This window comes from Thunnus maccoyii, chromosome 18 (assembly GCF_910596095.1).
Source record: "Thunnus maccoyii chromosome 18, fThuMac1.1, whole genome shotgun sequence".
Classification (NCBI taxonomy): Eukaryota; Metazoa; Chordata; class Actinopteri; order Scombriformes; family Scombridae; genus Thunnus; species Thunnus maccoyii.
Genome location: NC_056550.1, coordinates 23,776,554 through 23,789,845, shown reverse-complemented (window position 1 = coordinate 23,789,845; position 13,292 = coordinate 23,776,554). Strand labels below are relative to the sequence as shown.

Below are 13,292 nucleotides of genomic sequence, written 5' to 3'. Positions count from 1 at the left end.
CCATGTACAGCAATACTCAAGAACCTACCAGAGCAATGTCATTCAGCCTTTTTAGCTTCCTAATTATTCTCTTCTCTTTTTATTTGTATAAGATTGTGCTTGGAAAATGGCATTTTTTTTTTTTTTTCTTCTTTTTCTTCCTTTTGTCGAGACGGGTGTTAGATTGAGTTGTGAAGCGGGAGGAGAGTGATACAACTTTTCTGACTGTGTCTGTGTCTGCCTCTCTTTTCTGTTGTTTTCAGTACTTAAAGGGTCATGTCCTTGTAGCATGCCATTACAAGGCAAAGTGTACATACATATAAATATATCAACTTAAGACATTGGTAAGCCAAGTGTTCATGTTGTAGCTTTTTTCATAAAGTTTATTATTGAATTTGCTCTAATAAATTGTATTCCTCCATGTCTTAGGAACTAACTTGTCGTTGTACTGATTTATTTTGAGAAATGACAATAATCCCATGATATTAAGACATATTATGTTCTCTCTGCTCGGCTTATCGAGGTGTGAAAAGAGAGGGGGCACCCGGATTTGAACCGGGGACCTCTTGATCTGCAGTCAAATGCTCTACCACTGAGCTATACCCCCTGATACAGATGTTTGCCTTTGGTGGTGTATTTCTATTAGTCACCAGCTGGTGTTTACCTACAAGTGATCTAAAGTTCCTCCCTCTCCTGCTGTGTTTGCGTATCAGTTCCCAGCTTGTGCTTGAAAGGAGGAAGAAAGAAAGTTGAGTAGCGGAAACCGCTTGACAAGTTAAATTCTTAGTCATAGTTTCCCAGAAAAGTGTATCTGGTTCACTTAAAGTTGAACAAATGTTGAGATAAATGTTTTATCTCCCAGGTTTCATCAGTCGTGTCTCTCCGGTGGGTGCTGTAATACAAGAGCACTTTGTTAACCTCATACGTTTGTTTTCATCCCTCTTCTCTGCTCAGTCTATACTGTATCTCCAGTGACTTTGAGTCGAGTTAATCAAACCTGTGAATTGATATCAATTTAGTGAATTTTATCAGACAAACAGTATCTGACAGGTTATGTTGAGCTGGTGAGCTGGCAAGAAATTTGAGAACAACACAGTCAAGAGAGTGGAAATGAAGACTTAAAACCTACAAGTCGTGGAAAAAGTATTCAGATTCTTTACTTACTTAAAAGAAACGACACCACAATGTAGAAATATTCAGTTTCAAGTCTTGCATTCAAAGGTTTACTTCAATAGAAGTGCAGGTGTATCATCAGCAAATGTGTCAAAAGTAAACACACAGATGTATTATCAGCGAAATGTATTGACAGTATCAAAGGTGAACGTGCTCATCATGCAGTCAATGTTAAATTACTGATTTATTAATGTGTAAACAGAATTTTAAAGGGGCATTCCACCTATTTTACACATAAAAGTCAATTTACTCCCCACAGTTAGTACTAGTGAGCATGTATAATGTTGTCTGTGGCTCTAGAGGAGGCAGGGAATGTTGAGGTATTGAGAGATGTAGCTGTGTTGCATTATGGGAAATGTAGGATCCAGCGTATTTGAAGCTTGACTCATACGAGGAACTAAAAGTCAAGATATCTGAAACCACTGCTGCTTCAGTTTTGACCATTCTTTTAAAAAAAATCTGTTTCTCTCAAGTCCTCCAACTCTATGCAAGTGACTAAATCACTGGAGTATTTTAATATTGAAGCTGGTTGAGGTGGAGCTAATTAAGTAATATCTGCTGTTGGTTAATTGTATTTATTGTATAATAATGCATGATGATTCATGTGCTCGGTATAGTTTTAAAAAATCAAATCTGGTTAAATGTGGTTGAGTAATAAGTACAATATTTCCCTCTTATATATAATGAAGTACCTTAAATTTGTACTTTAACTGAGTAAATGTACCTCGTTACTTCCCACCACTGTTTAGATGTCACTCCTCATGCTGACAGTTATTTAAGGTTCTGCATCTTCAGCGGATGTCGGATCATGTGAAGCTTCCTCCGTAGGGATTGAGAATAATTGCTCAGCCTTGTTCTTGCATTAAATGCAGCTGTTTAACGTTTCACAGCCTGCCCTGATCTAACTCTGCATGTCTGTCACTGAACGCATCCTAATTCATCTGTGATCATCCATCAGTGTCTCCATTTAGTCCGGTTCCAACACCAGACTGCAGCACGTTGAATCATGAAGGGAAGTAAGCTGCTGTCTGGTTAGTTCAACTCAGACCCTCAAGTATTCACACACACAAACACACACACACACACACACACACACAAGTTTGCTAAATTAAGGGGGACATAACCATAGACCGTGAAAATTATGGATGTAGCCACTGTGACGTCATCCATTGGTGTCTGAAGAGCGGTTTTGAAGCTCAAAGTAGGTGGTTCCAGCCTCTGTGTTTAAAGGAATCATTTGACGTTTTCGGAAAAACACTTAAGATAAGAAGAATGATGCCACTGTCATATCTGTACAGTAAATATGAAAACTGCAACTACAACTAATCTGGCTCTGTCCAAAGGTAACAAAATCCACCTGGCAGCACCTCTAAAGCATAGACTGTAAAAATATGGCGCGCCTAACTCCCAGCTAATCCAAAACAGGCAAAGAGGTGGAGCTGAGGTGGGCTGAATGAAGCCTGGTTGCTGAAACAATCCACCTAGCGGCTAGCGACCTGTCACTCAAAGCGGCCAGGTCCTTTATTATGCATAAATTTACGGCTTAATAAAATTTAAACGGGTGTCATGAAAGGGGAAATTAGCTATAGAGACCAGAACCGTTGTTTGTACCAGGCTGTAAACATGTTTATTCCTGCTGTAAAGTTGGGTATTTTAACATGGGAGTCTATGAGGATTGACTCACTTTTGGAGCCTCAAGTGGACATTCAAGGAACTGCAGTTTTCGGCACTTCCGCATTAGCTTCATTTATCAGTCCCAGAGGTTTACGCTTGGACTTAACATGCACATTTCCAGGTCTATATTTTTATTTTGGCGCTTTACAGGCTCTATATTCTGATTGGTTGGCTCCTGAAAGCTGTTCCTCTGCAGATGTCCGCCAGCTCCGGAGGCTACGTAAACATACAATAGTTGTAGATTACTTGAAATATAAACTTCTCAAATGTACATCTGTACATGTTTGAGCCCAAAATATGCAAGTAAAGTTAGCAACAACCTTAGCAACAAAGACTAAAGAACGAACGGCCGTTTGTGGGCATGTGTGAACGTTCTGACGTCAGTTTGAAGGGGAAGTAGAAGTAACTTTACAAACGAAGCGTTCAGAGCAGACTGAATGTTGACTATCGACATCATAACAGTATATAAATTACAGAAAATCATTAAAAGCATGTAATGTCCCCTTTAAAGACTCTGATTTAAGCTCAGCATGTTATCTGTTCCCTTTATAATCTGAGCATATTTGGCTATTTAACAACCTAGTTGTACTTTTGAATCTGAATCTGAGAGTTTGTCGTCACATTGTGCAGAATTTTTCTTTCATTACATTTGTTCATGTGTCTTGAATCAAGTCTTGGAAATAAAAGCAATTTGATTCACAGTTTAGCTCTGTTGTGTGTCTTTAATCTAAAAAAAAAAAAAGAAAAAAAAGATAAATAACAGGAATTTGTGCTTCAAGAAACATTATACAGAATTATAAATGCTTAAAAAGTCATTACATTCACCTTGTGGTTGGAACTGTAAAATCATCTTATCAAAGGACGCCTTGAGACGACGTGTCTGTGCCCGCCATGTGATTGACAGTTACCATCCACTTCACTTGTCACTCAGTTGATGTTAAACAACCTTCGGCAGTTTTTTTTTTTTTTCTCGCTTTACATGTTCAGGGCAGTCTGTCCACTGTGAGAGAAGTCCTCTATTGTTGGCATTTTCAGATAAACACATCCAGTACATTATGAAACCATGTGACCATGATACTCTGACAAACAGTTGACATGTGTTTGAGTGGAACAAAACAGATATACAGACACAGAAACAGGGGGGAGGTGGGGGGGGGAAACCAAGCAAAGCAGTCATGATCCAAACAAAACTACACATAAATGTACAAGAAACTATGACATTTTCCTGCTCTGCTTGATTGTGCACATGTTGAATTACCTTGTCATGATCCAATGACACATTTACTGAGTAATGCTGATTCGTGTCAAAATGTCAGAAATATGAGATGAAAATTACACGCCACTTCCCATTTTCTGTCGCACCGCCATCCTTCACAGTGTGCCATAAATGCCTCTTGATATTTTTTTTTTTTAGCTTACACCAAAAACAACAGTGAATCTATAACTTTATACACTCGTAGTTATTATATTTACTAGAAGTATGGCCCCTTAATGTAGCCGATACATCTCTAATATTATGAAAATAATTTCAGTTTCAAAGAAATGATTACATTTTTCTACGCTCAAGTCTAAATGTGCAATTCTTATACAACGTGAATGCAGATAATTCTTCACACGTGAAACGTATTAATTGTCCTTGACATTTCGCCTCTCTTCATGGAAACTTCCGGTCCGCAGCGAATGCACAATACGTGTATGTGCGCTTGCTGTCGACTCGTATTTCACTATTTTTCCCAACCCAGCTGGGCAGGAATAATCTCTTCATTGCACGGGACCTTTGGGAGTGAGGGGACCCTGGAGCACAAAACCACAGCAGCCTGCGGGGGCGCCGTTGAGTCTGTAGTAAGAAACGGGAGGCACCGTGAACCTCCAGTGACGTGGAAGGCGAGGCAACCCACACTCTACAGCAGCATCAGAACAGGACAGAGGAGATTTTAAGGTAGGAAGAAGGAAGTAACAAAATGGGGAACGTATGGCTGTCCCGTCCAAAAGACCAGGCTTTTGGGTGGCGGTGGTGACTGACTGTGGTGACTAGCTGCCCGGCAGGACAGGGTCTGAGACGTGCCTCTGGATCTCCTGCGCCTCTGTGGAGGTCTCCAGGTGTTCAGGGAGGGAGGGGAAGCGCTGGCTGCCACATAGCAGTCCAGGGGGCTCTTGGGCCCCTGAGCACGACAGTTGAGGAGGCATGAGGTCCACAGAGGGCCGATGTGGTTGGTCGGCCTCCGGCGACATGGACATGGTGTCGTCGGAGGCCACAGTGAGATGGATCCCGCTGGACAGGGAGTCCTTGGATTTGTGCTTGAAATCAGAGTCTGGACTCTGAGAGAGAGAAAGAGAGAGAGAAGGAAGGTTTATGTTGGGATCTGATGTATATATGAATCTACTCCAACCTCTGTGTTTTAAGGAATCGTCACTTTTCATATCTGTACAGTAAATATGAAAACTGCAACTACAACTAATCTGGCTCTGTCCAAAGGTAACAAAATCCACCTGGCAGCACCTCTAAAGCATAGACTGTAAAAATATGGACGTAGCCACCATGATGTGGTTTCTGAAGAGCAGTTTTGAAGAACGCCCAACTCCCGGCTAATCCAAAATGGGCAAAGAAACAAGCCGCCTGGCGGCTAGCAACCTGTCACTCAAAGCAGCCACGTCCTTAATTATGTGTAACTTTACGTCTTAATAAAATTTTAACAGGTGACTTATAAAAAAAATCACCCCCTGTACAGTTGTCATGAAAGGGGAAATTAGTTATAGAGACCAAAACCGTTTTTTGCACCAGTTTATTTCTGCTGTAAAATTGAGCATTTTAACATGGGAGTCTATGGGGATTAATGCGTTTTTGGAGCCTCAAGTGGCCAATCGAGGAACTGCAGTTTTTAGCACTTTAGCATTAGCTTAATTTTTCAGCCCCAGAGGTTGCTACCTGCTCTAAAGCTCAATAATAACACACTGTATGTTGTTTGTTTAATCTGCACAAAATAAAGTGTAAAAATTAGGCATTGGTGTTCTTTTTGGGGGGGTTACATGGCGAGATATAGTCCGCTATATAATCCCTGCAAAACCACACACACTTCAGATTTTGTACAAGAGTAAACAAACAAGGCAGAACATGTTAATTAGTGAGCCTGAGTGTATTTTGTAACCTCTGGACAGAAGCAGGCTAGCTGTTTTCCCCTGTTTTCCATCATTGTGCTAAACTAAGCTGCTGGCGGTAGCTTCATATTTATCGTCCAGACATGAAAGTGGTTATAAATCTTCTCATCTAACCCCGAAAGAGAATAAGTGTATCTACCAGAATGTCAAACTATTCCCTTATAAAATTGTTTTAGCTATGTTTTAGTAAATAAATGTTAGTTTCCACTGAAAGTGATGACTGAAATGACTCAGTTTGATTTACAGCATCAGGAGGGCTGAATATGGCCTGTAATGTGAAATATTTAATTTAGAAATAAAAAACTTTGCAAATGGTTAAAATCACTGGACAATAGTCTAAATTAGTCCCATAAGGCTAGGAAAAGGATGCAACACAACACCTGTAGCAGTGAGGCAGTGCTGTCGATCTGTACTGGCTGGATTGGGGGGACGGTGTGGATTGTGGGTGCTCCTGTACTGTACAGGGCGGTGGGGTGAGGCGGGTGAGGACTGGGTGACACAGCGCTGTAGGCAGGAGGCACTGGAGCCATCTGCCTCTGGAGCAGCTGCAGGATCACGTTGATGTCTGCTGTCATTCGGGTCTCCAGCCTTGAAGAGACGAAGCAAAAATGACCTTAATCTTCATCATTAGAAAAAAAAATACACTATTTTGTTGCTGGGTGGAACCCTTCTTAATCATTTTATAGAAAGTCATCTGTCTTTTCAAAAATGTCCACTAGGCTTCTCTCTCGCTCTGTCTCTGTCATAAACACATTAACAGACAGGCAGCTATAAGGAAACGCACATGAATGACTCTAGAGAGCTTTTTTCTACATTTTCCTGTCTCGTCCTTGAACGCTTTATTATCTTTGTTTGTCTTTCCGTCCTCCTCTTCCTCCTCCCTCTCCCCGACACACATGCAACACACATTCACATCGTGGGAGCAACCAGCTGGGAATCGATATGCAAACACAGCAGGACAGGGAGGAAAGGAGTTCACTTATTATACAGCACATCTAATTCAAAGGTAAACACCAGCCAGTGAACGGATTAAAGACAACACCCAAGACAAGCTTTGATAACAGGGGGTATAGCTCAGTGGTAGAGCATTTGACTGCAGATCAAGAGGTCCCAGGTTCAAATCCAGGTGCCCCCTATCACTTTTCTGTATCTAGCACTTAAAAATAAAACAAACTCACCGGTTTAACTGGGACTGCAGCAGCTCCAGTCTGGATTCCAGTTCACTGGGCCGGTCCTCGGCGCAGGTCGGAGGATGGAAACTGGCCCTGACTGAGGACGGTCGTCTCTGGTTGTCTGAGAACTGGCTGGATCTGCGGTCCGGCCAGTAGCCATACAGGCCTGACATGCTGATAGGTGCGGCTGCTGTACAAGAACAAGAAGGAGAATTCAGTCATTTATGAAAATGATGCAATATGTGACGCAAGAGAGACTGATCACAAGGACAGTTCAGTGAAAGATTCAAGGTTCAGATTTCTGATATCACTTTCCATTTTTATTCCAATTTAGTTTCAGTTTTACTTTATGAGTATATCAGATATCTTGTAATACAAACTCTAGGCCTAAATCCTATTTATAGTTGATAATAACCAGTACAGCCTCACTTCATTTATAGTTGCAGCTAAAAATAAATAAATGCACAAATGTTACTTTCTGCAAAACAATAGAAGCTTTTATTAAACATATTTTGGTTTAATTTTTAGGTTAGAAGAGATAAATATTCAGTTTTTGGTTGAATTATTTAAAATGTGTCTTTTAGACATAAACTTGGAATCTGGACTTGGCTTGACACCGAGGTTTGATGACTCATCTAAAACACCATCCATCATTAATCAGACCCTACACCTCACTATGAAACAAACATGACTCGTTAAGTAAGCACTTCTTCCTCATTTCAATCCTCTGTGTCTTCAAATGGAGTCCATGTGACATCATGGTTTTCCAAAAGGAGAGCACAAATTTCTGAGAAAGGTTTGAGAGTTTGTTAAATTATCTGTTGTTTCATAAAAACATTTTGTCCTTCATCCATCTGGAAAAAGGTGGCAGCTGATGTTGCCTTTAGAGTAAAAAATATGACTTTGTGAACCTTCTTTGGCAGGGAAAGACTCTGAAGAGGGCAGAAGTCTACTGACTGATGTGGGGATGGTGGGTAGAGTCTTTACCTGAGTACGGTGGACCTCCGAGGTCTACAGGAGGTCCCATCCCAGCTGAGGGTCCGCTGTGAGGCAGGAGGTTGACCACTGCTGGTGGATAGTCTCTGGTGTCTCCCCCGGGTGGGTACAGCTCCCCTTTGCTGTGTCCTACGGGCTTCATCTCCTCATCACTAGACTGTGAACAGATACTAGCGCTGCTGCAGAGGTCTTCCCAGTGCGATCCCGCTATCGTGTCCCGGTGGTGGTTTGCCATCGGACAGGACTGATCGGGGTAAGAGTCGTCACGGTCCATGCCGTCTGTGTCGGAGCAGCCAGGAAAAGAGAATATGGAGATTAAACATCCAATAGAAATGTATGGAAATATTAAAATTTTTGACCTACTTCCTCACTCACCTGGCCGGTTGCGACGACGCAGGGAGCGTCTCCGGTGTCTCTTCCTGCGGTAGCCACATTCAGAGTCCCTGCCCGGGGTTGGCTGGTTTACTCTATCTGCCTGATACATATCAGCTTCAGTAATTCAGAAATACACACCTGATCTGATGCTCAAAGGACATTTTTTGGACTATCTTACACCATTATGTATCTATAATGTTTCATGCAACCTTAAGGCTACTGTTAGTGGAGAAACTGGTGCTAATGGCTTTTATGAGGGATTTCTATCTGTGTTATTATTAACTGATAAATCTGACATTATTCTACATTTTTGTTTTTGTCAACAAACCCCATGAAAAGATCAAAAGCCCTTCTGAAGATGTAAATCTTCAAAAAGAGGTCACAAATATGTAGTTTTGGTATAATGATGAGTCTAGAAAGAGGTGCTTGTCCTTTCTTGTTCTTTGTTCTTTTATTGTGAGGAACTGATATCAAATTCTATACTGCAGCTGTCAGGCATCCACAATAATAATAATAATAAAAAAACAAACACTAATATACAAACAATAGGCCCAGACATGGCAGGCACATCAACAAAAGTCCTTTTTCTCGCTAACTTTTAAATATTTTGTAACTAAACCATAAAGACCGGCACAAAATAAAACTGAGAGAACAAAAAATAAATAAAACTGTCTCAGCACATTTTAACTGCAATGATATGTTTTTGATTTCACCACTTAAACCACTAAAAGATGCCCTGTGGAGTTTGTGACCACTTGTGGAGCTGCAGGTGGTGAGATTAGCTGAGATTAGCTCTGCGGGATAAAACTCAGCCCTCTCATTCATTTGAATGGGGATACTGGATTGATACAGTGGGAGTGCCAATCACACACATACGAGCGCTCTTCTCTGGTGGATTACTTTGCAACGAGAACGCTGTGTTTCTGCTGTTTACCTTGTGATCGCCGCAACGAAAGATAAACCAGTTGTCGCAGTTGTAAAATCCTGTCTGAGAGTATTACAAACTGCTGTGCTGTGTTTTGGAGTCTGATAAGCCTTTAAATAATTTAATCTGTAGCTCCGGCTCAACGTCCTTCATTGTCTCACCAGCAGCTTAAACAATACACCACCTTGCACTGTTTTAACACAGGGTTGATTTTGGTCTGAGTGGGCTGTGCATAGAGGCAATAATGAGCCATGAAGGTTGCTATATGCAAGTAAAAGAGGGGAATAACAAAACTGCATATCAACGCAGGTTTCAAAACATCTTTAAAAAGGCTTTGCACATGTAGAAAAAGGCCTTGAGACCAGCAGAGCTCAGATTATGCAAAAAGACTGCAATCACTGATACGATGATGGTGTTTTTTTTTAAAAAATACACCGTGTAATTTCGCCCTCTGGTGGCACTCACATCTCTCAAGTTGAAGGTGATCTCCAAGTTGTTCCAGAACATTTCGGCAAAGTCGGGATACATATCCAGCACTTCCAGCAGGTCGTCCCTCAGGATCTTGTGAAGGTCGCAGTAGGTCAAAGCTCTGACGTCGGCGCTGGATTTCCCGGGCCTCCCGTACAGACTGATGGGTTCGCCAAAGATGTCGTTCTTTCCTAAAAGAGAAACCACAGGAAAAAAAAAAGAGAGGATCATGGGACAAGCGTAACAGTTAATCGATACATGTCTGAGTGAGCAGGCCACAGATAGTAGTAGTGAAAATAATTTACTGACAACGTTCTGATGGGATGAATCTGATCATAACAAACGAAAAAACAAAACACTACAGTGTCACTGACCCTCAACAGTGCCGCTGCTCATCACAAATTAATCGTAACAGCAAACAAAAAAGAAATGACCTAGGCAGCCTGGATCTGAGCACCGGACCTATTGGTGATCAATGCCGCTGTGGAATGAACGTGGAGCTGTGCCCAAACACCTCTGGCGAAGCAACACAACACACAGAGAAATGTGTGTGTGTGTGTGTGTGTGTGTGTGTGTGTTTGTACAGTGTAAAGGGCAGGAAATAGATGAGAGGGTGGCCGAACAAATAGATAAAGAGAGAAAATCACAAAATAATTCTGAAACAATTGGTTTATGTATCATTTTGTCAATTTAGAGAAAAATAAATCTCTTATAATTGTGTTTTTGTATGTCTGTATATTTATGTTTTTGTGGTTGTGGATCATAAATAAAAAGACAATCTTCATGGTTATTTGTGAGGGTTGTTGGTCATTATTCTTCATATTTTCTGAACTAAATAATATGTTGATTAATCAAATGAGTAAATGATATAATTTCCACGACTTGCAGCTCACCCAGTATGGCCACCACCACGTCATCCTTGAGGATCTCTATAGAGCCTCTGGAGATGAAGTAGAGGGCGGTGAGGATGTCCCCGCTGTGGACCAGGGTGTCACCTGGCGGAGCGTGGGTGGTCCTGAATCGCATGGCCAGAGCACGCAGGCACCCTTTGTTGGCACCTCGGAAGGCTTTGCAGTTCTGCAGCAAGCTGCGGTTCAAATGGAGGCAGATGTCAGCCTGCAGACACTCGGGGAAACCCTTTAAAACCTGCAGGGCAACACAGGGCGTTAGACGAATCCTGCTTTAAAACCCGAGTGATCTAAAAAATGCTAAATGGATCTGAAGGGTGTATAAAAAAGAAACTGAGGGGTGAGAGAAGGAAAGCAATGTGTCAGATTGATTCAGGCGGGGCATAAAGGACAGCGGCTCCAAGTGATTATCTATTCTCACATTGAATTGGCAGGCGCTAATGCTGCTCTCTGTCTGCGTCGTGCTCCATCGCTGTTAGCAGCCCGAGCTCAAGCAGCGATATGACGCACATCATCACTAAAAACTGGGTCTCCTCATGTAGCGGCTTCAACTGGAAGTACTCGTTTGTGTTTAAATTAGAAGGGGGCACCCAGAGTTGAACTGGGGACCTCTTGATCTGCAGTCAAATGCTCTACCACTGAGCTATACCCCCTACTGTTCACAATCCTAGTGATGTGCACATATGAATCCCAAAACCTGTGTCAAGTAGAGGAAAAAGGGAGTTAGATATAGATTTGTTGGATTTGTTGTTCACTTGCAGCGTAAAATGGATTTTTTTTTGCAACACACACAAGTTCTCATTTGAGTAGATAAGATTACATGAACGTTCAATGTGGGAAAACTGGGTCATTGTGGTGCCAAAAGAAAAAGGCAAACAGCCTGTGTAGGTTATACACAGAATATCAATGCAGCAAAATATGACAACAACGGGATATTTAAAAAGACAACTGGGAGAAAGAAAGTGTGCCATTACATGCTGGTATATGGTACAATTTATTTAGGGCTGCTTATTTTAGTCATACACTTTACTGCCTGGATTTTGGGATATTCTGAGAATAGTACAACAAATGCTCATATAATTCAACAGCATCTGTGGTAATAATTAATGTACAAACAAGGAGATTTTTGCTCTTTATATACCAGCAAGTTTGCAAATGTGTGTTGTAACACAAATAGAGGATTTCATGCAGATATTAAACGTGCATTGCCATCTCTTTTCACTATTTCTTCCAGTTGAGTAGCTGGTAGAGCGGTTGTGGTTTGGGATTAACTACACAAAAGGTCCACATGGGGTGTTTGTTGGGACAGGGGGCACCCAGATTTGAACTGGGGACCTCTTGATCTGCAGTCAAATGCTCTACCACTGAGCTATACCCCCCACAGAGATGGTTGTTTGATCGTTTTTTTTCTATCTACAGCATGTTTTTACGCTGTCTTAACATCAATTTTCCCCCCAAAAAATCTTGTCTTGAGCCTAAACCTGTGAACTAGCGCCAGACCGTGTTTCTGTATGAACGTCTACGTGACTCACGGCGTTCATGTCGATGCCGTTGGTGTAGGACCAGGCGTGTTGGAAGTACTCCTCCAGCCTCTGTCTAAGGCCTCCTGGGATCTGATGGAAACGGATGAACTCTTTGACCCGCAGCATCTGGGTGTGATATCGAGCCGTTCCTGAGTACAGTCTCTGAATGATGGCCGACACGTTCCCAAAGATACTGGCGTACATCAGAGCTGCACGGGACAGAGGAGAGAAATACTGAATACGTTGGAGGAATTAGCTGTCATTAGCTGTTCTAATCGCTAAACCATCACAATCACTAAGGTTTTCACTCTCCCTGATTATGTCTCTCTTACATTCATGCACTAATTCACATTAAATATACAACAGCCCCTTTAAAACTGTAGGTATTTTATTTGTTCTAATTCATACAGACAAAAAAAGTGCATAAGGTCAAGAATGAATTTTGAAGCTCTTCTTCTCTACTCACAGCCAATGAGCATGACACAGATGGAGAAGATCTTCTCCGGGTTGGTGTTGGGTGAGACGTTGCCAAAGCCCACACTGGTCAGGCTGCTGAAGGTGAAATACAGGGCTGTAACGTATTTGTCCTTGATGGAGGGGCCCGAGGTTATGTCGCTGTCGTTGTACTGTTTACCAATCTGGTCAGCCAGGTTGTCCAGCCAGCCGATCTTCAGGGCTCCGATGCGCGCGGAGCTGGTGCGCTCCACGTTGCCGATGGCGTACCAGATGCAGGCCAGCCAGTGAGCGATGAGAGCAAAGGTGCACATGAGGAGGAAAAGGACAGCGGCTCCGTATTCTGAGTAACGGTCCAACTTCCTGGCTACTCGCACCAACCTCAGGAGTCTGGCTGTTTTTAGTAATCCAATCAGAGTGGTGGTCTGTGGCTGGTGGAGAGAGGAAGACTTCATATTAGTGACATGAGCAAATGTTTGTGCCAGTTTAA

The 13,292-nt window shown here is 42.1% G+C and overlaps 1 protein-coding gene and 4 non-coding genes across 8 annotated transcripts in view; 1 reads left to right on the top strand and 4 right to left on the bottom strand.

Moving 5' to 3' along the window:
* Window positions 1-514: 514 nt before the first annotated feature.
* Window positions 515-586, bottom strand: trnac-gca. The gene has a single exon. It is a non-coding gene; the product is annotated as a tRNA-Cys (tRNA).
* Window positions 587-3,534: 2,948 nt separating this feature from the next.
* The window catches only part of kcnh6a (potassium voltage-gated channel, subfamily H (eag-related), member 6a), a 36,991-nt gene continuing 27,233 nt past the window's right edge, over window positions 3,535-13,292 (bottom strand). For all 4 annotated transcript variants that reach the window (XM_042393161.1, XM_042393162.1, XM_042393164.1 and 1 more), the window contains 9 exons: window positions 12,816-13,233; window positions 12,359-12,558; window positions 10,812-11,064; window positions 9,916-10,109; window positions 8,526-8,625; window positions 8,142-8,429; window positions 7,161-7,344; window positions 6,363-6,570; window positions 3,535-5,145 (listed from right to left, as the gene is read on the bottom strand). In XM_042393161.1, the coding sequence (XP_042249095.1) occupies window positions 4,858-5,145; window positions 6,363-6,570; window positions 7,161-7,344; window positions 8,142-8,429; window positions 8,526-8,625; window positions 9,916-10,109; window positions 10,812-11,064; window positions 12,359-12,558; window positions 12,816-13,233 (2,133 nt within the window). In that variant the 3' untranslated portion in view covers window positions 3,535-4,857. The remainder of the gene's footprint in view (window positions 5,146-6,362; window positions 6,571-7,160; window positions 7,345-8,141; window positions 8,430-8,525; window positions 8,626-9,915; window positions 10,110-10,811; window positions 11,065-12,358; window positions 12,559-12,815; window positions 13,234-13,292) is intronic.
* On the top strand, window positions 7,046-7,117 carry trnac-gca. Its single transcript has one exon. It is a non-coding gene; the product is annotated as a tRNA-Cys (tRNA).
* trnac-gca lies at window positions 11,408-11,479 on the bottom strand. The gene has a single exon. It is a non-coding gene; the product is annotated as a tRNA-Cys (tRNA).
* trnac-gca lies at window positions 12,134-12,205 on the bottom strand. The gene has a single exon. It is a non-coding gene; the product is annotated as a tRNA-Cys (tRNA).